Source organism: Danaus plexippus, chromosome 28, assembly GCF_018135715.1.
Source record: "Danaus plexippus chromosome 28, MEX_DaPlex, whole genome shotgun sequence".
Classification (NCBI taxonomy): Eukaryota; Metazoa; Arthropoda; class Insecta; order Lepidoptera; family Nymphalidae; genus Danaus; species Danaus plexippus.
Window position 1 is genome coordinate 2,240,341 of NC_083556.1, and position 27,796 is coordinate 2,268,136.

General features: G+C 28.9%; 1 protein-coding gene across 2 annotated transcripts; it reads left to right on the forward strand.

Annotated features, from left to right (window-relative positions):
- Positions 1-27,676, forward strand: LOC116776155 (PTB domain-containing adapter protein ced-6). Of its 2 annotated transcripts, XM_032669262.2 has the most exons (13): positions 1-144; positions 241-340; positions 19,830-19,944; positions 21,857-22,021; positions 23,546-23,648; positions 24,285-24,414; positions 24,628-24,730; positions 24,829-24,976; positions 25,443-25,545; positions 25,627-25,712; positions 25,915-25,980; positions 26,344-26,720; positions 27,166-27,676. In XM_032669262.2, the coding sequence occupies exons 3-13, from the start codon at positions 19,831-19,833 to the stop codon at positions 27,241-27,243; spliced, it is 1,473 nt and encodes a 490-aa protein (XP_032525153.2). In that variant the 5' UTR covers positions 1-144; positions 241-340; position 19,830; the 3' UTR covers positions 27,244-27,676. The 2 variants fall into 2 exon arrangements, with proteins under 2 accessions (XP_032525153.2, XP_032525152.2); XM_032669261.2 differs by lacking the exons at positions 1-144; positions 241-340 and adding an exon at positions 7,534-7,726.
- The last annotated feature ends 120 nt before the right edge of the window (positions 27,677-27,796 follow it).

The window sequence follows — 27,796 nt, forward strand, 5'->3', positions numbered from 1 at the left end:
CCAATAGACCAGTCGAGAACACGCCGTCTGCGTCGGCGCACGTATAATATTAACGAAACAACAAAAATTATAATTACTTCATTCAATATCATTACAATCAATTCGGTATCCATCAGCTGGCATCATACATAAAAATATCATCAAGTGAGTCGAGTCACAAACGACTATAAGGAGATAAACTCGTTAAATAGGAAGTAGGTATTTGTTATATAAAATTGTAATGGTGGTGTTCTTTCGCAGGTAGGCTGTAGGCGAGCCGCTTTGTTTGTGTAAAACGGAGTTTTTGTTTTATAAAAAGTGTTTTATAGCCGCCGTTTGAGTGAAATCAAGTGTTTATAAGGTGAGTTACACTTTTTTTCTATTGTTGCTGCCGCTTTCTCTTACTTTTTTAGGGCTGTCGTGAATCGGAACGTCACTTTTTTATTTGGGTGTTTTATAATGCACAGTTTTTAATGTTTCATCCGATTGGGTTCTTTATTTGTAACGATCGAAACTTGTCGTTTGGGATGTATGCAATATCCCTTTGCTGAGGTACGGCGGGCAATTGCTTAATATTTAATATCATTAAACCGAGCTAGCCGTGTTAATGACCTTATAAATGATTATGTTATGAAAAGAAAAATATATTTTTTTTTATTTCAATTGAAATCGTTTAAATATATCGAAATTATTTTTTCTATGAAATTTTAATTATGATTGTATGACAAATTTTATTTTTATTAAATCTTAATAATAAAAACTTAATAATGAGAATCGTAATACTGTCAGATATAATAATAATATACATGGTGTTCAAACAGATAAACGATTGGTTGATTAATTCATATGTCGATAAAAATTTCTCTTCCGTTTAAAAAAAAAATATAAAATTATATAACAATGATCAGGATGTCTTTATAATAAAGTATATCAGGTTATAAATTAACAACTTTACTTTAACCCGACTCTTAATATGTCAGGAATTTTTATTCGAAAAGTACAAAACTAGATGATTTTTAAAATCAAAGCATAATATGTAAACTCCTTTATACTTTCACTGTGAAACTTTTTTTTTAATCTATGAATTTTTTGAACGAAAGAAGTCGTTTTATTTTTCGATTCAAATTCAGAATTCCTATATGTTGATATTCGTGTATATTTGTTAAATTAAACTCATTAGTACTATTAATAATAATAATTAAAATATTTAATAAAAGTCTTATATTTTATAATGCAAGAATTCTTTATAAAAGTTTTGGATTTACCTATTTTCATACAAAATTTTAGAACAAAAATCTATATTTAATTACATCGTAATGTTTTTTTTATATATATTTCTGAACTAATTACAGAATTGATCAGCTGTTCAAATATAGTGTAAAGAAATTAAGTTACTCTGTAACAATTCATTGTGTTTGTTCTACAACACTTTGGATGTACTTTTTATGCAAAACAACTATGTTATTGGTAATGGCCACCTGCGTTCGTAACGTGTTAAAATAATTCTTTACATATAATAAAACATTCCATTCTATTCATACATAAATATTTTATTAATTACTATAATATTAAGATATATATATTTATTTTGCTTACTTGTAGATGCATTTTTTTTTTCATTATCATAAATTAATTGTTTCAACAAAAATACGTATTATATTATATGATTTGTTTTGTCTTACGACTAATATATAAAACCTCATTATATATTAACACGTATAAATAGTATTATTAAATGTTTGAACATAAAACAGTATAAATATTTATGAATGTCAATTGCTGCGATATAAACCCGCCATATAAGGGCAGCCATGATTGATAAATGTCAAAACCGTGATGTCTGTGACTCATAGAATTTAAACTATTCGTATCGATTTTATTGTTAATTCTGTATATACACGAGATGATATGTTGAATTGTCAGGTTAAAATTATACCACCGACCAGTGATATACACTATACAGGTAGTAGAGCCGAACTGTGGTCAGGTTACTGTGGCTCGAACACGGGCTGGCTCGGCCGGGGAAGTGCCACCCTCTCACAGAAAATCGGCCTGAAGTTGTCTTTTAAGGTAGCCTTTAATCGTCCGATGAGTGAGAGAGCCGGTTGCCCATTCCCTGTTCCTACCCTTTCCTCTCCCTCTTCCACAATAAAAGTCGGCTACGCATCCGCAACACCCCTTACGTTGCACATGTCCGTAGGCGACAGTGACTACCTTCCACCAAGTAGACCGTCTGCTCGTTTGCGATCTTGGATATTAAAAAAAGTGAGCTATTTAAGGGTTATAATTCGTTCTCAATACCAACCATGTCTTATAACAATAAAGACCTTGATTCAGACCAATGTAACTAATTAATATTAATATAACGTTAGTTTAGAAACACGTAAACAATGTTGAGCTCGCATTAACTGTTTGGAAACCTGTCAAACGAATGTCTGATAAATGACAGTTATATAACACGCGTTTACCATAGACACATGCAAAAAAAATATTAATAATAACAAAATTGTGACAAGTCTTCATGCTGGCACTTGTGAGACAGTTAATTATAGATCAAAATTGCCTTGAATTAATTCGAAAAGCTGAAGAGAGCCTGTAAAGTAAAAATAAAACCGCATAGAAATCGGTTTCTCCGTTTGAGAGCTACGATGCCACAGACATACATCAACGACAAACATAACACCTTTCTTTACATCGGGGTTTAAAAATACATGCAATTTTTACGAAAAATTTTATATAAGAAATGTTTACAAAGTCTTAGAAAAAATTTGAAAAATCAATCAGAATTGAGTGTGGGAGGACAGAAGTTGTTTGTTTTTATGATTTCATTAATTTTCTTGATAAAATTCAATATAAATTTATATAATTAGTTAATTCTTCATATTACTTTTTCTCGTTTCTTTGATGACAATAATCATTTTTATAATAATGTCATTTTAATAAATCTCATGTTTATTTTCAATAAAAATATATTTTTTAATAAAAAGAAATTCAAAAAGGGTGTTTCCGCCAATTATAATTTTTTTTTATTTGTTTTCAAAAAAAGAGGTTCTGCATTTAATATTTTATCTGTATGTTATGATACAAGCTTTTTCATTGCTTAACAGTATATTTTATGAAAAGGATTTGGTTCTTTACATCATTCAGTGTGTTTTATGAAATTAAAAAATAATATAAGAAACGCTTGTCACATTTGCATACAAAAAAAAAACAGTTAGAATCTTTATAACAAAGAGAAGAAATTAAACATAAGTACAATGAAAATATTTAACATGAGTCTACTGTTCATTCATAAAATAAATATATTATTTAAAATATTCAATAATACAGTTATATATATAAAACATTAAAATAAAATCAAAGACGAATTTCCTGTAAAATAAATTTGCTTATTAAGTATTAATTTACTTTTTTTTCCACAAAAAAATTATATCGCAATTCACTTTTAAATTAATAGTTTTTTTTTTAAACAACATAATTTTTTGTCTTATTAAAAATATCATTGATCTTGATGGCTGAATGGAATAAAGTCAAATAATTTAATCTGTCATTTTGACGTTACATAATATAATCTTATTTATGTTATTTTCTTTTTGTCGTTAAAATTTGAAAAAAGAAATATATTTTGAAACTCACAGTAATGGTGGAGCAAATACCATAAAAGATATGGAAAGTAAATTAATAAGCATTCATGAAACGAAGTATTTTACTCGCAAATGGTTAAAGAATCAGCCATCCCTTTCTATCTTATTGTAAACGCTAGTTCTATCTCATTCCATATACCGTTGGCTTTGTCCCTTTTAACACACGAATTGGCTTACAGTTAAGACGTTAGACTTCTTGTTAGATTTTAAACTTCAAAGATAATTCTAATTTGTCGAAGTTTTCTCGCTTACTAAAAAAATTTTTAATTTTAGTATAATTAATAGTGAAGTTGTATCCTTTCTTTAATTTAGATTATTCCAAATAATGAAACGAAAGATACGATTATTATTACAATTCAATTAAAGTGACTTCAGTGTCACTTTTCTAATCAGTCTATTGCGTGCATATTCTCGCCTTTTATCTGTCAATAGTTTTACATATCATACAACTTGTTGCTCTAAAACAAAACATACTTTGTAAAAGATCTTTACAAGAAAACAAATCGAAACTAAACAAACTAATCTCTTTTTTTTATATCTTAAATTAAAATGTAGTTAATCCCCCAAAAGATGTAACTGCTTGAATTACAGCAAACTTTGTTTACCCCGAAAAATAAGTGCATAAAGCAATTCGGATTATAAATACATAACCTCCATGCCGTTTGTAAGTATTATAACCTCCATGGACATTTAAATACAGGAGACACCGACTTAAAAAAAAATCAAGCTTACATTCCTTTCCACGCTGATTAAAATAAATAATTCTCATATATGATTATTTATGAGTAATTTTGTCATATGAGTATTGTATCGGCTTGAATATAATAATCGGTCAACCGATTAATCATAAGTATTGCGATATTAGAAAACAAAGAAAGTATTGAGTTACCATTCACGGGTCGCTATTTAGGTTCGCCGTTCGCGTACGAAGAAAGCGACTGTGGTTGGTCTTGTAGTTTATAACAAATATGGTCTCCTAGTTAATAATAGCGTAATATAATATGGTAAGTATTGATGTCTCAAAGGAAACAGCTATTTTATATTTAAAATGTTATCTAATTTTTTTTTTATTATATTACATCTACATAATCCCGACGTTTCGTTTCCTCTACAGAAATCATAACGAACATAAGATGAAAGTGTCAAGATTATGTACTTATAAAATAATAAAAAGGCGTAGTATCCGAAAAAAATATATTAATTTATAGGAGTACACACGAAAATCATAAATATCTTCATATATTATATGTTAGTTAAAATTTAACAAAGTTATTGTCTATCTTTTCATTCATTCACTCTTTATTTAACTATTCTTCTAATTACGTCACCAGATTCAGATACGAGAATTACGCTAAACATTTTCTAGAAACTTCTCCGAGTGTTTTTTCATCTATTGTATGATCAGAGTATTTCGTAGACCGATTAATATTAATTTACATTCAAAAGATTACAATATTTGTACGAAAGTATAAAGGAATTGTGAAATAACTAAGAAATTAACCACATTTAAGTACAATTGATGCATGCGGGTTGGTCGGTTATTTATTCGATATAAGTAAATTCTACTTACACTACAAATGCGAGTTCGTGGGCATGTATGTATGTATGTTTGTTACTGTTTACGCAAAAACTATAAAATTTATTAAATTGGAACTTTATACAAACGTAGTGTAGGCATTAGAATAAAACATAGGATATAATTTATCTCCAAGTTCTGTTTAGTTACGTGACACAGACGCTAGATGGCGCTGACAGGTGGTTAATATAATTATGTATTGTTAAACCACTGATCATTTCTCTCTGAACGCAATTCTGTAGTCATAACGGACGAAGTCGCGAGCAAAAACTAGTTATTTTAATTAATAACGCAATACACATCTATAAAACAATGAATACTTCAGTATATTAATATAATAACAGGCCTGTTATTTATATCTAGTGAAAACTTTTTACGTAATATTGCTATTATAAAAATTCAATAATACATTACACGAATTTAAATTCATTAAATTAAAAATATTCCTGAGAGTGATATTTGGATCTTTATTTATTTCGCAATTCGAAAATGTTTAAGAGTTTAGATAATTACATAAAAATATAGGAATAAGCTTGTCACGACTGGTTTAAATTTTAATCAAATTAGTAACTGTCAATAAACTGAAATCCTCATTATCTGTATCGATTCAAATGTATAATTAATCCAATTGGTAGAAATCTGTAGTCTGGTAAAAATCATTTTGTATAAGTATTGTGTTAATAACTTTATTTTATTCAAAATTTTTAATAATATCGGATTTATTTGACTTAGCAATTTACACCCAATCACGATGTATGTCCGACATTTTTAATTTTTATTAAGTATGTGAAAAAGAATGCAAGAACCACGTGCACTGATTTAAATTTTATAAAGATGAATCTGATCGAGGTCTAAAGTTTTGAAAATAAAAACAAAATATCCAACAACACGGGAAGTACGGTATACGGTAAACGTAAACAATCTATTTATAAGTATTCAAATTCGTGTAACACTTATCGAAACAGATTTCCTTAAATAACAACCAAATTCCCGCTTTACGATAATATGTTTTGCCGATCGAGATACAATAACAAACATATTTTGTTGCAAAACACTCGTGATTCGAGTTTGAAGTTCAAGGACAGATATATTTACTGTGTGATGTCTTATTTATTATTATCTCTCTCTTCCTCTCTCTTTCTCTCTCTCTCTCTCTCTCTAACTTTCTTTTTAACATCCATAAAACTCCACTATATTCAACATAAAAAAATCTGAATAAGGTGTAAAAATATTTGAAAATAGAATTTATATACGTTTTGAAATAATAAATATTTTATAACATTTTAATACGTGAGCTATTTGTTATTTCGATAGAGTTTAAAAAACATATGTATATAGTTAGTTTGCGTTACATGAAATCACTCTATTACTTTTCAAGTTATTATTTAGTTTAAAAAATACATCTTTATTTTTAGCTCATAAACTAACTCATTTCTGAATAAACACAAGCCTTAAACGTTCGAAAACTTATCAAAATAATAGTATAAAACCCAAATTGACTTCCCGGTAAGTATTTTTTTTATCGGGGGGGCGTTTTAATGCGTCAGTGTGTACTACCCCATTATTCCTGGCTGAACGAGATAGTTTTGTCGTTGTGACGTTGCTTGTGGATCGCGTTAAGCAATAATGATCACATATTATTATTTAAATATATTTTTTATTAATATATATGCGTATTGTTTATTGCATTTGATATTATTAGTAATGGTTTTCTATTATTAACTTCAAAATGTGTAATTAAAATACAAATATTTATATATTAATTAGGTAATGTTTGAGTAATTTTTATAATTAAAATATAGCATATAGCATTTTTTTTTATTTTCAAGTATTTTGTCTGAATCTGGGGGTCATGTGAAAGGCGAACTGGCGATAAAGAGTAAAAACATTTTAAGGTAATACGTAATGATATCATAAAAGTCACTAAGCCTGACACCTGTGGAAATATTATTCCTTTAAAATATATATATATATATTATTACTTAAAATATTGACATATGACTTATGAAAATAAAAATTTAATTTAATGCAAAGTACGTATGTAATTACGTAAATAAGAAATCCGGAACCAACTAACTAAAGCGGATATGTTGCGTGGAAGTGATGTATGCGCGCAATATTCACACCGATAACTAATTATATATATAAAAAAAAGACAACTAAAATATATATTAACATGAATATTCACAACTTAAGCGTTAAAATTAAAAAAAAAAAAAAAAAAAAACGGAAATTCATTTGTCGCTTGAAGCGATTCATTATCAATGACAGTAGACCGTCATATGTTATCTGAGGTTGGTTCATCGTTACAAGTTACAACAATAAAGCAATCGGTCAGTCAGTCAGTGCAATACTGGACGTCGGAGGAGACGGTCGTATCGTAAAATACAAATATAAATAGTTCGTTGTAAAAGTGATAAAAAAAATAAACAATCATGGCGGAAGGTGACGTGCCATTGGTGACCAGTTTCGGCGGGACAGAAATAGAATATGGCGCGAACGGGAATAAAGTGTCAAAAAATTCAAGGTTAGTTTAAATAATTTTTATCGACATATAAAAACTGTTAACAATAAAGTTTTAGTCTCTCGTGAGCACTAATGAGGTCATTATGTAAATATTATGGCCGAATAGAGGTGACTGTTTGAAAATAGTGGCAATAAATACGGTACACATGTATGGATTATAATGATATTTAAAAAAAAAAAACACAACAGATAATAATTAAATATGAATCTGTGATTGTCTTACCATGAAGGTTGTGTGTGGATTTAAATGAAATAGAGATCGCTGATTACAAGCAACTTAGAATTAACTGTGCGATATGAACGTATTTATTTCAAAATTCTCTTTTGCACATTCTGTGATTTTAGAATTGAAACGAGTTTCGCTAATTATATAGTCATAATAAAAATGACTCCCATGTACCGTTTTAACTTGTTTCCGATATTAAGAATGCGATATATTCTTTCCATATATAAAGCTGTGTTGACACGACTCTAATAGTATTGTTTGCTACCTTATAGTGAAGTAATGTTTGTCTGCTAAGTAGTTTATTTATTAGTAAATCAAATATATAATATATATATATATACAAAATCAACTGCCCCTTGTCGGAATGAATCTATGTCAATACAACCATAGAGTTATTATATATACATTTGCAAAATATATAGCCATTTTTATTATAAAGAAAAAATAAACTTTATATATTTTGTTAAATTTATAATACAATGCCCTTGATTTTAATATATATACAAATATTTTAAATTATTTTTACTGTACTTACGTGATGAGAGGATTTTTTTTTTATCTCTCACAACTCGTAACACAATGTGGAGCCAATATTTGCACAGTAATACAAATATAATTATATATACACACATATATATAATGGGTGTATGAATATACTCTATTATATATGAGTAGGAGTTTATTATGTTATATACTACGTAAATAAGTTTTTAAATAATATCCCAACCAAACTATACTCAAACGAAGATACCATCACACGGATTACGGAATGTTGAGTTTTTATTCATAAATTTTATATATATATATGAATAAAGGCTAGTGCTTGATTTTCATTCCACTCGTGTGGTTAAGGCATTATCTCCGTATAGCCCTATTTAATATTTTACGCCAAAATCATAATTTAAAGGAAATACAAACGCAGGTATACCGTTCCAGTCCAAGTTTACTAAAACGTTACTTGGAAACGGTTCGTATGTAGTGCGATGTATACTAGTGGTAAGCAATACTATAAGAAAAAGTGTTAGGACGAACGAAATGAAACATTAGATCCTTAACGTTAAAGTTATTGAAGTAATCATGAAAATTATTTAAAAAAAAACTAATAAAGTACTTAAATTAAACAGAATATCTTTATACATATATCTTTTTTTACAAATATATTCTCCATACTAAATGAAGGCAGTCATAAAATGATCTTGAGAAACCTTTAAAAAATACCGGAAATTAAACGTTGTCAAATACTGGCATATTGAATTACAAACATATTAAGTTTAGGCTTGTTAAATTTCCCTTTTTTATCGAAAAAAAAAATGCTATACAATCTATAAGAGCCCGTCGATTACATCAAAATCGATTCAGCAATTCGGATTGGAAAATGTTAGTCAGACTGACGGTTACTTTCCTTGATAACGTAAATATGGTATTTTTTTTTAATATACATCTTTTTAACAATTTCGTAACATTTTAAACGAGACGCCCTTGATAAATAGAGCGTGAAAGATGAAAAAATACTCTTAATATTGCCTTAAATGTTAAAACAATTGATTTATTGTTTCGAATAAGCTGTAATTATGTTGGAAATATTAATATAGAACCTCATTTACTGTAAAGTAACACAGATTAAATAAAGAAATATATATATTATCTATAATATTGTACAGCTATATTATAAGCTTACATTATCAAGGCAATGTCTTTGTATATTTATAGTCTGTATATACACAGCATTTTATTTAAAGTAATCATTGAACAATACAATGGTTTGGTATGCATCTCTTTGTTATCTAACCATAGACTTGTTTGTTGTTTTCGCACACGGAAGTTTAAACACGACCGTGTATAGCCGGCTTTATTGAGACAAAGACAATATATTTATTATATTAAATTTATTATATGAATTAAGTAATAGAATTTTATTCATAAAATATTATACTCTATATATATATATATATATATATATATACATATTATTTTGATATGCAATAATTGGAATTGTTTAAAACGTATTTATTACTTGTTGAGCACAGCTGATTCAAGATGGCGGGTTCAACGCTCGTTGCAACACATTTTCAATTCAGTCGCAAATCATTGTTTTGTTTCGCTTGTTTAAATGGGACTATGATAACAGTATTTCTCAACGCTTTACTAATATGTATATTTTAGACAGATTACATGTGATTTTTATTTGTGAACGTCATATAGTTAAATTTAGTGTACATAGAAGCTATGACTTTCGAGAACATTCCTGACTATTTTACATTAAATACTTTTTGCGCGTTTTTAAATTTAACAGTTTTAAATTATACATCCAATCTTTTTTTTAGTTATGTATGACAGGTGTTTAAAGAGGTTTTATACCTTAAAATTTTGTTTTGCTATGAGTTATTTAATAATTATGAATAATGGAATGATTCTATCCAATTATCTTTTTAATATTCATATTAATGTTTTTGACTGTATGTAGTTAGCATCGCTAGATATAATTAATTCATTATGGAAAATTTTTATTTGCAATATTATCTATTACAAACAACTGTTCACAAACAATTATTACTAATTATTGTTTGTGGTTGTTCCGTCCAAAAATGCCGATTTTTTCTCGTCATTTCAGTGGAAATACCATATTTCATTATTGTTTTTGTGAGATCGTTTACGTCATTAGACGTCACCGTTTTTTACATCGATCGCAATTTTAAATCTATTGCAAAGGAACACTTTAAAATGCAAGTTAAATAATGTAAACTAATTCGACATTACTGGTTTATTCCTTTAAAATCTAAGCATAAATTTAAAGGTTTTTATGTATAAATAATTGTATGTTAGTTCTAAAGAAGATTTTTTTATTGAAATACCTTGAATTGAACACGCAATTTGTATGAAATCGTGATTTTTTTACGACAAAATTGTATTGTATAGGCGCAAACTATATAATTATATATATTATGTTCATCGGTAAATGGAAATCTCTATAAATATATATTATTTACCGATATTTATTTAGCTATTTCACATTAATTTAAATAAAATTAATATATTAAACATTATTTTAGTAGTTTAACTAACACAATATAAATGAAAGACAAATAATATCTCAGTAATAAACACGATTTAAAGATTTTTAATGATGGCATAACCATCGCGACCTTCGATTCACAACGGTCATGTTCTGTGATGGACATTTCAAACATGACACACAAAATAAACATGTGTTTTTGACACATGTCATGATATGACGTTTCTTTACGTCATGTTTTTGTATTATATGCTATGGTTGCGTTCAGTATATAACGTTTGTACTATGTGTATATAATTTTAAAATAATATTCTTACTTTTATCTCGTCTTTAAAAATATTATATAAATCAACTGTAAGGCTTGAAAAATTTATTCCATTAAAATTCTTTATATATGGAAATATAAGGAATATACGGAATTCTATAATATTTAATAGTTATCCCTAAAATGTATTAACATGTCTGACATCAATAACGAAGCGAGTGTTTATTGTTACTTAGCGTTACTTAGCTGTGATGTGACCTAGACACACTTGGACGGAGGCTATCCGGGGTGTAAAGCCATAGAACATCCTTAGTGTAGACCTATAGTGTGACTGATACACTGATAGTTTAAATGTTTTTCGTTAATATGAATATTAGTCCTTGATTAATGGTATTTAATTTATGCCTTTATTGTTACATTCATTGTGTATGTTAGTTGCAATATGATAAAGTATATTTTTCATTATAAAATTCTTATTATATTATAATATTCTTTTATTAATGGACAAATTATAGTCTATTTGGGATCAATAAAGATCGATAAATATATATAGGAAGTATTAGTCACATATTTTAAGTTTATATATGTGTAATTTTTTTATAAATCACTTGTTGTTGGCAGAAAAACATTTTGTTTAAAAAAAAAAACATTTGCCATGTTTAAATTATGTTTCGTGTCAATAGGAAGGAAATGTTTGTATGTATTTTTGTTTAATTTAATCAACGTTGTTAGTTATAGATGGCGGTTGTTCTCCCTAAAATTTTTCGGAATTATCCGTATAAATGCAATTTTTAAAACATTTTATAAAGGTCAATAAAAATGGTTATGTAAATGTAAATATAGTATACGATTTTTGAAATGTCTGTCTGTCTTGTTCGGAGTTATCTCCTGGCAACCTAAAATAGTAATCTATAGCGGTCTCATCTAATACTAACAGGTGACCTTAGATTTGATGAGTCATGGGTAGGAAATGTATTACAAATATATATATATATTATATGAATGTTTTGCTTTACAATACCAATTTACCGATTGCGTACGAAACGTGTAGTTCTGTGTTTCCTTTTTTTGTTATAAAACTAATTTTCTTGAACAATATTGGTAAATTAATATTCGTTATAGTTAAACAGAACTCGAATTTCTTTATATATATATAAATTATTTATTTATGTATTATGTTAACACATGCTTTTAAAATGACCACCTAAAATATTTGTTATACAGAAAAAAATTACTTAACAATACAAATTCTATATTAAATAGGTCATACACATATAGCTCAAACTATAAACACTTATATTTTTGAATCGTCACAAACTTAATCAGTTCGAATTGATTATATTCTCTAACCAAACTAGAAGAAATATTAAAAGCTCATTAAAAAAATTACCACAGTAATATTATTACCGCAGTAATATTAAAACCTATCAAAACTCATTCCCAATTGACAATAGACGTCTTTCACTTTTAACCTCTCAAGCGTCGCCATTTTATTATTTGTGACATTGACGTATAATTTGACTTATTATCAAAGATCTTAAAAAATATAAAGCCTTTGTTTTAACTATACAAAACATAGATAGGTTTATTTAATATAACTTTTAACTGTTCGTATTCAGTGTGTGGTAATCTCATTGTTATTAAACACTAGTGACGCCGCGGTATAAATCTAGTGTTGTAACAAATTATAACAAAACATAAGATCTATCCGATTTTTCAATTCATAATGCAACTAACTGACTGCAATTAAAGCTTTAATTACACACGTAACTATAATTAACTGACCCTGGCTTCTTTGGTCCTGATTCTGGTAATTCTTAATGTAATTATAACTCCGTTTATATAATTCGTTATTTGACACGACCGAATATGTTCTTATGAAAAAAAAAAAAAACAAAAAATACAGATAATAATATTTTATACAGACTCTTATCAAATATCAATAATACTTCATATATATATATATATATATTCATAAAGTTCCCACGATATATATATATATGTCGTGGGAACTTTGTATATAGTAAGCATACATAGAATTGTACATCTCACACTTTTATTATTTTTTTTTGTTTGTCTGTCTGTTACGCATAAACTGAGCTGATGGTTTCAATCGATAAGATTAAAGATGTCGCTTTAATTATACCTACATATATTTAATAGGTCTGAATCTATTTAATATTTTCGGATATAATATTTTGTTTCCAATATTCGACTAGTAGATTAATTTTGAACATTCAATTTACATATTGGGATATTCAGAAATTTTTGTTTATTAAAAAACGTTATTTCCTTATGAGTTCTTTACAATAGTTCTTGTGATCCTCCGTAACAAACACACAGTTGACTCACAACGAATTGAGCACTATTACTATAAATTCTCTAACAAATATACCTACTGACAAATCAATATATTTATGTATATATATAGCATTACTATACAGTCACTGGAACACGACTTGAGTCTTCTCGTGAAAGATCATTGATCAATTATATTAAGGCGCCACTTCCTCCAACCGATTTAGTTAAGGTCACTCAATCAGGTCGATTTCGTCAGCACCTGGCACCACAAGGAACGGAACATATATATAAGCAATTTAAATCTACCTCCCAACACAATGGTATGTTATACCTAACTTACTAAACAAATTTAATGGCTGTGTGTGTATGTTTGTTACCGTATAACGCTAAAACTACTGAATGGATTTTAACCAAACCTTACAAATTTTATAGATCAAATGTCGGAATAGTATTTAGGCTATAATTAATAACCTAACAGTTGTGCTATGTATGAAACCTCATGACACAGAATTCTGCTAATTGATGTTCGAGAAAAAAGAATATTTTTATATTAAAATGGCTACAGTATGTTTATTTTTCAGTATTTATGTTATTTTATCAGAAATAACTTTTTGGTTATATACAATATTGATGGTTGGTTTGATAGCTGGATTGTTGGTTTGATAGCTGGATGGCTGGATGGTTGGAAGTTAATTCTCTATTATATCTATTAAATATTTATTTCCGTAATTTATTTTTCATTACTAACATCGTGTCGGCCTTTCACCTAAGCCGTTCTAAAGTTTCAGAATCCTTGATGTGAATATTGCTCATGCATTCCATTGTTATGGTATAAAATATATATATATTAATAACAGTATTTAAATATTAAAAATAATACTTAATATGTACAACGAGAAAGAGGAAAATATAATGAAAATAATTCCTTGTAATTATCTATAACAACTCAACAAAACGTTGGTTTATAAATAAACAAATATTAGATCTACTAAAATATTCCTGAGATACGACATCCTAAACGAACACACATAACTGCTGGATGAGTCATAAAGATAACATGCAATCACAGTTTATTTATTCCTTTAAGCCCTTCCAGCGTTAACCACCGCCATATTGGATCCGTGAAGTCACACAGCATCCATTGTCGCATTAAATACGTATGCAAAATTTCATCACGTGCAATTCAGGATGACTTAAATTTAGTTGGAATGTCTAATTCGGTCACACACACACATACATACATACGTACACACACACACATACATACATACATAAAAACAAACAAACACACACATATAAAAGCTTTTCAAAACAAAGGAATGCTATGAAATCATGTCCGAGCATTTGTGGGGGAGTAGCGGACAGGCATGGCGTTATCATTGCACGATACTGAACTCGCACTGGCATTTGTATATAAAATTTAAATACATTATATTAATTATTATTTGAACACTATTTTACTTTTTTATATGTCTATATTATTATAGCTGGCCAGAATTAAGTACATACATTTGTTGAGATTAAAAATTGTACCTTTTTTCTGACAAGATGGCGGATATTAGGATATAGAATATAAGATGTTTCTGACAGACTGCTTTATTGAATATGATAGTTTTATGTATACATACAATTTAAAATTTAAACGATATATTATTTTAAGACAAAAATATGGAGCCTATTTAAGGGTCAGTAATGTATCTTTGATCAAATAATTAGGAAAATAGCGGCTGTTAAGAAAAAGTTAGTACGAAGACAAAAGTTAGAAAGCTTGAAACATAAGGTTCATTCAAATATGGAACTCTAAATATATTTTTGAAAATAAACAATTTGACCATAGTGATGTCGTTTACAATTTATCCGTCATTATCGATATGTCTGCAAAAATGAATTTTTTTTTTTATATATATTTAAACGGAAGAGTTTATAAACAGCTGTTACTGCGGTCGTTCACATTCAAACGGTGCAAAGTGATTTGCATTTTGCATGTTCTACATAAATATAGACTTAAACTGGTCATGATACGGTATATATTCATTTGTCACTAGTATGTCAATGAAAAGGATAAAAATAACTCGACAATGTTTATATTTTAATACTATTAAGTAAAAATATAAAAAAATACTTTATCATATAAAGATCATTTAAACAAGGATCTCGTTATATAAAAACGTTGTGATGAAACAGAAAATCAGTACACTGTTGAATCTAACAGATACGACCCATACAGAATTCCGCTTATCACCAGTTTTTCCTGCTATAGCCAGAGGATAGCACACATACATACACACCGCGCTCTATCGATATCAATATCTTTATGTTACAAAAGATGAAAAATATAATTAATATTGGGAGAAATGATCGTAGAATACTTTATAGCTTTCCGATTATGTAATTTTAGGGAAGCTAAACGCTTAAAGCGTATTCGATAAATTTTATGACTTTAACAAAATACAAATATTTTGTTTAATTGTCAACATCATACATAAATACGGCCTTCGAATATCTTAATTTCAGATTCATAAAAAAATTCTAAACATATAAACTATCGATATATAAATTGACAATAACATTAAAATAACATCCTTAGGCCAGTGTGAATGAACGCACACTTGCATCAGTGTGCTGCCGTGTCAGCCCGTACTAAGTACGGATGTATTTTAAAATTGGAACGCCACAACTGACCTACTATACAAACCAGTTTTAACTCAATTCGAACACAATAAGATTCATTTTCGCTTACAACAGCCCGTACTAAGTACGGACCTCTCTTATTTTACAACGTCACTATTTTGTCCCGATAGAAGCCAGTTTCAACTTTATATTAAGAGCGATAAGGTTATAATGATCTTGAATGGGTTAGAATATCTTCTTAAATAAAATGTTACTAGTGATACATTTACCAAAGGAAATGGAACTCAATTTATATAGAATTAAGATTTATTTTTACTTGCTGTCAATTTATAGAACATGGTTACGGATAGACCACTTGTATAGTGCAAAGGTAAACTTCTCTTCGATTATGTAGCCCTGGTACATTCTTCGGATTAGTATTATTTTATGTTTTTTTTTTTAGCTTGAATAAAGAAAGTGTTTACAAATTTTATAACCCACCACTCTATTAAATAACGGCATGGTGGGTTATTCATAGGATTATGAAATTATATACTGTGACAACTCATAAAGTATGAACTGTATTTATGTAGACGTACTTACAAAAAAACCAATTCAAAAAAAGAATCCATCCATAGACTAATGTATATGTACAAGTAAATAGTACTTAATACCGATCATAGACCATTAAAGTCTTTGATTCAGACCAATATAAACAATTAACACTAATATAACTTTAGAATTATATGAACAATGTTAAAGTTGTGTTATCAATAGGACTGTCAAACAACTGTCAGTTATTTAGAACGCGCTTTATACTAAAGAGTACATTAAAAAAGTTTTTATATATTTTTTTTAATTTTTCTAATTTACCACGCAGTTGTCTTAATTCAAAGCTTCATAAGAACCTTCTAATACCAGACAGAAGACATAAAAAAAAAAAATTAATGACATTAGCAAAAGGAAACAGGGATCCGTCATATAGGTACATATATCACAAATTGTTCTTTAGCTATAACGTGGAATATTAAAATAATAGCGTCGCAAAACAAACGTGTGGGAAAACCTTACAATATGGACGAACATCTGTATTATAATTAATACAAGAACATGTTTATGAGCTAATAGAGAAAAACCAAGAAATCTCAATAAGTATACAAGATAATGTTAATTCATAATAAGTGTGCCAACCACACGTTCGCATTGCATCGTCACACGACATACGGTGCGTTAATAGTTTTTTTCACTCGCACACCTACGCACATTGTAATATTAAGGTAGTTTTTAATGAGAAACGGGACGCTTCGTTGTAGTACGCAAACTTGTACTGAACATAACAGTTCCCAATCATGAGTGAGCTTAGTAGGTGCGAGTGGCACGATAGTTAGAATCGTGAACCTAAACACTTATAGTTTATGTGTTTTCACAAGCAAATAAAATAAAATCATTAATAAGTTTGCAAATAGAAGAATTTAAATGATTTTAAAATATCCAATAGTTTTGTGTTTCACAGTATCTTTTTGATTATTCGAAGTAAATTTTATATATTAGAATTAATATTATATTTTACACTTAATAAATACGTATTATACATGATATCATTTTATCAAACAAAGTATATATGTATTGTGTTTTAAATTTCAAACATATACAAAACAAAATTCTACATCAGATGAGGAAAATTCTATAGAATATTCTTAGAGAAGTTTTTATAGGCAATATCGTCTAAGCGACGTCAATTCTTAATGATCATAGGATGTTTCTTAAAACAAAATTAATTACCTTTTTATATATGTGTAAGTATTGTATAAATAAATTTAATAAAGTAAAAATATTATAATAAACAAAACATTTTATTCTATAAAAAAAACTTAATTTTAAATTAGTAAGAAGTTTTTTTAAAACAATTTCGAGCATGATTTTTTTTTAAATCGTTACATAAAACCTCAAAAGGTGGAAACCTTTTTTAGAAGTTACATAATACAGAGACTAATCACTTGCGCGCGCGCGCGTATGTGTGTGTGTGTGTGTGTGTGTGTGCGCGTGTGTTTCAAACACGCATTTATAGATCGTGATGCTCGATTGTATCTGTGAATTAATGTAATAATCATTAGATATATATTATATAAGGGTGTGTTCGCATAAATGGTATTCGTGATAGAACATTATTATTACAAAGACTCCCAAGAATTGAATGCCTCTGATGTGAAGGACCCATATCTTTAGAGCCATGGTTTTCGTTTCCCGTAACTGCAACAGGATCGTTTCTCATACGGATATATTTTAATCTCATAAAGCACAGAAACTGGTATTAAAGCCTACTTTGGACTGTCCATCATTGCTTGTCACGACTATCAAGGTGTATTTAAGAGGATTTCCTTAAATTAAAAGAACAAAATTCTACTTTTACTGTAAAACAAAAGTTTTTGTCGATGTATGGATGCATGTGTGTATGTTTGTTGCTCGTACACGTAAAAACTACTTCACTGATTTTGATGAAACTTTACAGAAATGTAGCTTAGACATCAGAATAGGACATACGCTGTCATTTACAGCAGAAACAAACAATAACAGTTGTACAGTGTATGAAGTCGCTCGAAACAGACAATAGAGGTCGCTGTCTGTGGATTCCCATCCATTATTTTAACAGACCTTATATATTACTCCATGGCCTTAATCCCAAAGTCTACACAGACAAAAATGAGTTGGAATAAAATCTAGTACATGGGCTACCCAGACTGTTTTATACGAGGTATTTTTCTGGTTGAATCAAATAAGAAATAAATATTATATACAAACTCAATATAATTATTGTGCTTATACGTTTAGTGCACTTTAATGAGGCTATAATTAATGATGATTATATATTTATATATAATTAAATGTAATTCTTGCTATATATATTATAATAATTCGTATTGCTAACAGAAAAAGTATGCATAACTATTTGTATTTAATTTTTAATGGGGGGTTTTCCGCTGTGTTTAACTTTATAAAATGGTGGGAGTTTTCTGTGTGGCGTGTATGTTTGTTTGTCTGTTTGCTACGGCGTAACTATAAAACAATACTATTTTGTCATTTTTTGCCGTTCTATGTAATTTCCAGTCTTATAGTCCCTTTTCGGTTTTACAGCTTCATACTTAAAAAATTATTATTTCATTCAAAATAATACTTTTCTACGTCTGTTCATTCACCAAAATTTTTTTACAACATTTCATTAAAAGACTGAATTAATTTTACTGCGCTTACGACATGAGATGACCACTTCTCTGAAAAGTAGGTTAAAATGCGTAATAAAAGTAAGTAAGTTAGATCACAAAAATGGTTTATTCAAAATAGTTTTAGTGGCAAAGAACTCCTACGTCCCACTAGATGGGCCTAAAAACCTGGTGGTGTTGTGAGATCTCGTAGGAAATGCCGGGTAAGCCTGTCTTCAGCAGTGCGCGATCACCTTGGTCGATGATAGCGAAAAATGATCCAGTATATGTTTCTATACTACAATCAGGTCTATCCAAAACATACCCAGTAGTGACGAAACCTCTCAGCATTCCATGGATTCACCGTCCGTGTGCCGGGACCATCGCGGTGCAGAGGAGCTTCAAAACTGCTTGGGGCTTGCGACCCAGGTGTAGGTTTAACCTTCTGATTGACGAAAAAACATTAATTTAACCAAATTCATTTTGTTCCAGGATGTCGACCCTGCTGTTTTGGCAGGGTAAGGGAAAGACCAACGGCGCCAACGGCCGAAACTGGATTCATGCCCCAGACGCCCTCGTCAAAGGACACGTCGCATATCTAGTTAAAGTGAGTACAAAAACCATTTAAAATTTTAACAATAAGATCAAAAAATGCTTCAAACAAAAAAAATATGCATATTAAATTCAAAAAAATTACTCTTATACAAATGCTTATGAACTTAACTTATGCTTCATTCAACGAGGCTGTTCTGTATGGCGTATGGTTAGTATAAGTTCGCATAGACACTACGTTATCGTTAACTTTAAAATATTCTCACTTTATAGTATTAACTTAGATTATTAAATGAGGAAGCCGGAAACGCTGATGCTATCGTGAGAAAAAGATTTACGAATGATAAATTTAAATCTGTACATTTTCAATTCAATCTCTTAACGTGATCTATTATATTGAAAAGATTATAAAGATGAATAAAAGCATTTAAATTTATTAAAGTTTTTTATTACTTTATAAAATTGCGTGGTGAAACTAAAAGTACTCAAAAGCTACATCCATAAAACCGCCCACGTAGACATCCATCAACGAAAACCAATTAACTGTAAGTGTTCAGTTCGCTTTGAACTCGTGCTAGGGTATATCAAGGTACCCTCATGATATTAGCTAACCCAATTCCGTGTTTTACAAGTACATAACAAACTAATCAACATATGTTTTACATACACGTGTAAATCAATGTTTTACACACATCGAACGCCCCCCACAGATAAAACGACACGTGTTTGGGACGCTCAAATGTATGGCGTCATAAAATATATAAACGTAATATATATTTAATTATACGTGATTAAAAATAAATACATTTTGCTGATTTAGTAAGTCATTGCATCAGCTTACTGCCAGGGAGAGTTCTATCAAAATCGATCCAGCGTTAGAGATTACACGAAAAGAAACAGACAGACAGACGAAAATTACGTCAAAATTAATTTTAATATTACATACTGTTTATTTTTTTTTTTATTATATTATATGTATATATAATAGAATAATATAAAACACGTATATTTATTTTTTATACGTTTTCAGAAGCCCAAAATACGGATTAAGACTATATGGCCAAGGAAACGTTAAATATATATATATATATATAGTGACGATGTAAAAATTAGTAAATTATAATTTGTAAGATATATTTATATATCGTTGTTTTAATCACATAGAACGTATACTTATGTCGCCGAACACTCATTAAATTAGTCTTAATATTAACTAACTAGCATTTCAACTGAATAACATTAATTAAAGCGAATGTATTATATATAATTTACGGCATTTATATATTTAACCCGACGATGATTTTGATGTGTAACATAATCATATTAGGTTTTATGAAATGAAAAACGGGTAATGTTTAATAATAGAAAGTAAAAAGTGCAGTAATTTTATTGCCAGAGTTAAATTTTGTATATTGAATAAATGTTTTTATTAAATTGATTTAACATAGAATATAACATTTTAGCAAATGAAACGATGTTTCGTGACTAAAAGGATAAACACGTAGTAAAATGAATCCAACATTTAAAAGGTTCTTTGAACTTAAATCGGACCAAACATGACATACTAGTCACTGGCAGCGGCTTTGTCTGCTACATTGTAATTATAAATAGAATGTAGTTTTGTAAACTTTCATATATATTCTTTATTTTTATATATGAAAAAAAAAATATCCCCAATAAATAATACACATAATAAAACATGATTTACGATTATTCGGACTAAAACTTATGAAGGTTTTTCGTGCGATCTAATTATGTAATAACAGCTCAGTTGTTTGTACTAAATTCTATTGTATAATGCTCTTTGTTTTCAAACTGACATATATTTTTAATCTGTGCATATTTACATATAATAATAGCAATGTATAATGTATACAATTATAATGAAGAACATTTATATCTTATATGATTTAGCTTTAACGAGGTTTTATAGGAATTAACTAAAAAGTTTTTATATTATCTTACAGTTCCTCGGCTGCACACAGGTGGACCAACCCAAGGGCATCGAGGTTGTCAAGGACGCGATTAAAAAGTTGCAATTCACGCAACAATTAAAAAAATCCGAAACAAAGGATGCGGCGAAATGCAAGAAAGTCGAGATAACCGTATCAGTCGACGGCGTCGCTATACAGGTAAATAAATAATTTAAACTCATAATTTATTCGGCACACGTATAGACAGTCAACCGAAATGGTTTACAGTTTCACTTTCCCGACAGCCTTAATTGGTCGCGAGTTTTATTTTCAAATCCTTAATGATGGACAATTTAACTTTCAGCGAGACATTTAAATTAAATTCTTATTATCAAGCTTGGCTGAATAGTATAAACATGTGACAGTAAGTAAACGCGCCAAAAAAAAAAAACGTCATTAAAATTCGTTACAAAATGTCTAAGTCTGTTAACGTTTCACACATAGTTAATTTTCATATAAATAACCGAGCCTAACTCTTTTGTCTAGTTTCACATAACCGTTGTCGTTTCGCAACCGAATAGTTTACAATCCGAACGCGTTCCCAACGTAACGCACGCGAGTTTCTTTTTTTTATATAATTGAAACTATTTGTTTTGTGTGTCAATTGTCCGTTTTGGAGCCGCTCCTTATTTCCTTGTTTAATCTGTACCAATTACTAATCAAATAGTTTACTATAAGAATTTAGAATTTCAATTTAATATTATCTGTATATAAAACAATTTTGATTACTCTTTGAAAATAAAGAAAAATCTATTTTATTGCTATGGCGGTTGTAATACAAACTTCATAACCAGATATTATCTTTCTAAACGGACTATATTAGTGGCAATTCGTGTCATCACTGTAACGAGCGCTGTTATAATCACTTCCTGTTGTTACGTCGGGAATTTTATTTAAGCTGTGCTCACACTGAATTAGGTAACCCCAAAAAATTATAACGAACTATATAGACATTGCAATAAATTATTATATATTATTTATTTCAATAATGATTAAATAAGTTTTATACAAATTAACTGTTACCACAATTTGGCGCCAAAATTAACTGTCAAGTGTCAAATTAATATCGTTTTAATGTCCCGTATTTTATTCAATCCTTTTTATGAATGTTTAAAATATTCGGCCATATAAATAGAAAACATAAATAAACGAATAAATCTTATGGTAAATGTTAATTAAAAAATCCAATTCACAGTGAAAGTTAATTTCTTATCAAGTTCCTTAGTTATTATCCGACGGTTTGTATTACGCGGATCATTTTACTATGTCTAAGAGAAAGTTGATGTGTTACTGAAAACGGAGAGAAGCTTTGTTTATCAGATCATTACTCGACAACGAAGTTAAAAAGATAGTTCTGTTTATGCAATTTCTTTCTAAATATGTTTTATAATTTTTAATAAGTCAATCATATTTTTCTTTAGTTTTTATGGGATCCCAAACAAAAAAAATCAAGTAGTATAAGTAATTAAGAAATTCACCAAGAATAAAAATAGATTATAAAATTAAACACAATAAGTTTTTGTTTGCAAACACATATTTTTATTAAAATATTAATATTAATAAAATTTCCATATTAACTAACATTAGACTGATAATTCAAGGGAGAACCTAGATTTTTAATAAACAAAATATAACCTATGTATTATTATTATTATTAATAATTAAGTATATATTATTTTCCAGGAGCCGAGAACAAACAATGTGATGTACCAGTTCCCACTGCATCGGATATCATACTGCGCTGATGACAAAGGAGCTAAGAAGTACTTCTCATTTATAGCTAAAGGTACTTACTATATATATATAATAATGTGTGGAGTCAGTTCCCACGGTAGAAGTGAAACTTCTATAACTGTAAACAATTCTTGTTCACTAAATTGAAAATAAAATACTGGCTTTTAAATTACATGTTTATGAAATAAAATTATAATAATGAATATTATAAATAAATAAATATAGAACAACTAGTACGTCTTTCAGCTAACTTCACGACTCTCGCATTGTTTACTTCGCTGCATAGCAACAATACCATGTGCATGTGCTTGGAATCTACCAACTCACTCTCTTTCTCTCTCCTACTTTCTACATTTTTGTATTTTTCTTTCTCTCTCTTATCGTAAAACGTTTAATGCAACCTTATCGGAGTTGCATAAGAATTTTAACTTTAAAAGTAACTTTCATATACATATAGTGAATAAAGACCTTTAGGAAAGCTTTACTATAAAACAAGAGTATAACCAATATTATTTGCCAACCCTTTGCATATAGACGAGGCTTAGTTAAGATTAATTTTATCAATGTCCCTGATAGATTATATACTACATATAAATAAAATGTAGCATTAGCGTACAAAACCTTATATTATATTTATAAGCTAACTACTTATTAAATCTATACGTTGATTCCCAATATCTATCAACAGGTGGCAGCACCGTCAACGGGGTCAATGGTCACGATACAACGGAGAAACATGAATGTTTTGTGTTTATATCAACTAAACTGGCCTCGGAGATAACACTCACTATAGGGCAGGCATTCGACTTGGCTTATAGGTGATTATGATATGAATCATGTAATACTTATTCCAAGTTACTAAACTGATCTCATACGAGAGAAAAAAATAATATTAACTTTGAAAGGAAACTTGTATATTTTATTTACTATTAGAAAATTATTGTTGCAAATAATATATATATTTATATTTGAGGATTTTTAAATATTAAAAAAAATGGAATGGCAATGTAAATATTTTTTATAATTTCCAGGCGGTTTTTGAACGATAATGGGAAATACATCGAAATGCAAAAACTGACCTTACAGAACAAGAAGCTCGAAATGCAAATGAACGCTTACAAGAATCGCTTACAGGTAAATAAAATGTATTTGACAAACAGTATGTTAAAGCCCATATTAACGCGTTATATATATATATCACTAATAACCTATATACGATATATTATTTTCAGGAGTTATCAAAAATAACGTACAAGGATGACCTCTCGTCCTACCTCAGCCGTCACAATCTCTCGGACATCACAGAGTTCAAGTGTCCAGAACTAGACGCTCAACTGACGGCCATCAATACAACATTAGCTAATGGGAAGACGGACACCGGTACGTATATTTTTATTATACACTGCACTGGCTGAATGCAATGTGCAAGTTTATATATATGTATAATGTTGGCTGAATGTAATGAGTACATTGACAGTAACGCCATCTGTTGGCAGAGAGATGTAAATGCATGGATGGCACATTTTGATAATATTTCTTTATATTCTGACAAAAAAAATACACATATATACATATATAGATATATATAAGTTGTTATATTTTATATTTATTCAAAATTACATTGGTCAGGATTTTTTAATATAAAACAAAATTGAATTAAATTTATATTTTTATAGTGATCTTATTGAACTAATTACCTGTTGTATATAATTCAAATTAAAATACCACACAAGATATTTCCTAAACAATTTTAATCAGCAATGTCTGGAATTTAAAAAAAAATAACGTAAATATTATAAAGTAATATAATGTATAGTTCTTTAATAAATTCTATATATTATTAAAGGTGATGCCACGTCCACTAACTCAGCGGACACATTCAGTTCCAATGACAACAACCTACTGCTGTCAACACCACCACCAACACACAACGGTAGAAACAATACTGGGTATGTCATTTTAATTAATATATGTTTGTGTGTGTGTATATATATATATATATATATATATATAATATTTTAATATTTCAGTAAACTGCTTGGAGATCTGACAAATAAGAATCCAGTTGTCGGTACGAAGTTGGAAGGACTGCTTCTACACTCGGACTCTGATAGTGGTGAGAATTAAAAATAGATACATATATCATATAAGTTTGTATACAAGTCTACATACAAACTCTTTAATATACATAATGTTGCCACATTAAAAAAATATATACATTTAAGTCGGGTAAATAGTAATTATAAGTGTTGCTAGTTTAAGAGACCATTGCATTATTTGTTTATCTTTTAACATTGTTAATATAATTCTTGGTTTAGATTTCGACCCGCGCGCTTTCGAGTCGGAGCCGAGCCCGCGATGCCCGGTCACAGCGCCGCCGCTCTGTAAGTCAAAAAGATCACACCACATAAACATAATATGAAATAATATCGACTAATTAACTTAATTAAAATAAAATAAGACTTTCCATATAATGACCAATTAATTCATGACTTTTTAAAGTGAAACCGAATTTTAAATAATCAAAATATATTCTGCATTTCTAACGTGTATTAAAAATTAATGAAATTGATTTTTCCACAAAAAAAAAAACAATATATCTATATATGTTTACTTATCATACCCATATTAAGTGGTAATTAATATTTTAGCATATTTTATACATTACTGTTATCATGATTGCATATCACCAATCAACGGTACATTGACATATAATGCGATATATTAATATATAAATATGTCAACAGTGGCGCCACCACCGAAAGCTTCCAAACGACCACAACCACAACCACAGCCGCAGCCACAGCCACAGCCACAACCACAGAACGGCAGCGACCTATTCGGTTCATCACCGTTCACACCACAACAATCACCCAACCAGCAGTTCCAAACGAGCAAACCCAACTATGACATCAGCGACTTCAACCTACAGAACTCCGTTTTCAACAACACGTTCACCAACGGCCTCACCAGCTACGACCCCTTCGTCACACAGAACACATCAAACATATTTGGCAACCTCAACAACAGCTTCAACGGCTTCGGCAACCTCAGTGACAAACAGACGGTCGAACTGAACAGCAACTTTAATGGTTTCCTCGATAAGACCATATCTGAAATGAAGGTAATATTAAATTATTTATATATGTATGGTGCTAAGTAACAACTGAATGATAGAAGCTAATATAATAAAACTATCTACCTTCGCACTAACTGATATCATATTATTTAAGTATAATAACAATTAAAAGTATAACAAGTTCATAAGTTATATATATATGTAACTCATATAAAATTTGACCGATTTCAAAAAAGGAGTTTCAATTTATATGTATGTATGGCTATGTCAATATATTAATTCATAGCAGAATTTTCGATATCAAGCAAAATTATTATAATATGTATATATATATATATTATATATATATATATTTTAAATTAATATCATTAATGTTTAATATAATTTTATATTTTCATTAGCTTGATAAACGGTGAGTGAGTGAGTTAGTTGATGACAGCATAAATAATGTTAGTTGTATTAAAATTTATGATATTTTTTTCTTTCTCAGGACGGCTTTAGCCGAGGGATAAGTTTTGGTAACGACGACTTCTCAATAGACAATTTGGATCCATTGAAGAAAAATTAAGAAGGAATATTATAATTATTATAACTTGTATAAACAATAAACGAATGCAATATTTTTTTTTTTAGCGAAAGACGTAATGTTGCCATGTTGGTTACAAAAATACGTGATAGTAGAAATATAGAATCTCGGAATTTAATGACAATATATATATATTATTTTTTTTCGATACCGGAAGTGCCTTTTTGAAAACAAAAATATTTGAAGCCTCAAATTATTCTGTGATAATTCTTATAAAAATATTGAGGTACTTCAAATTATGTATATAATATTGGGGCTCGCTATACATTCCATTTTATAATATAACTCTATACTAAGCTGTATTTGTATAGTCTTGTAGAATATAATCTGTTGTATCTTAGTCTTATTTTCCGATGTTATTTTAATGAAGATATACTTTTTTGTGTATTTTGCTGTAATAAAAAAATAATAAAAACTGTTGTTTTATTATCCAAATTTAAAAGATCTATAGATTTTTTGCAGATTTTTTAAAGTGAAACTTCTTGTGCGACTTCCAACAAGGTTGCGTTGAACGTTTTACGCTGAGAGAGAGAAA

Excerpts from the sequence above, each read along its gene's own strand:
- LOC116776155 (XM_032669261.2), top strand. The coding sequence starts at position 7,635 with ATGGCGGAAGGTGACGTGCCATTGGTGACCAGTTTCGGCGGGACAGAA. Across the intron at positions 23,649-24,284 it reads CTTCTCATTTATAGCTAAAG|GTGGCAGCACCGTCAACGGG; the intron begins GTACTTACTATA and ends ATCTATCAACAG. Across the intron at positions 25,546-25,626 it reads AACGGTAGAAACAATACTGG|TAAACTGCTTGGAGATCTGA; the intron begins GTATGTCATTTT and ends TTAATATTTCAG.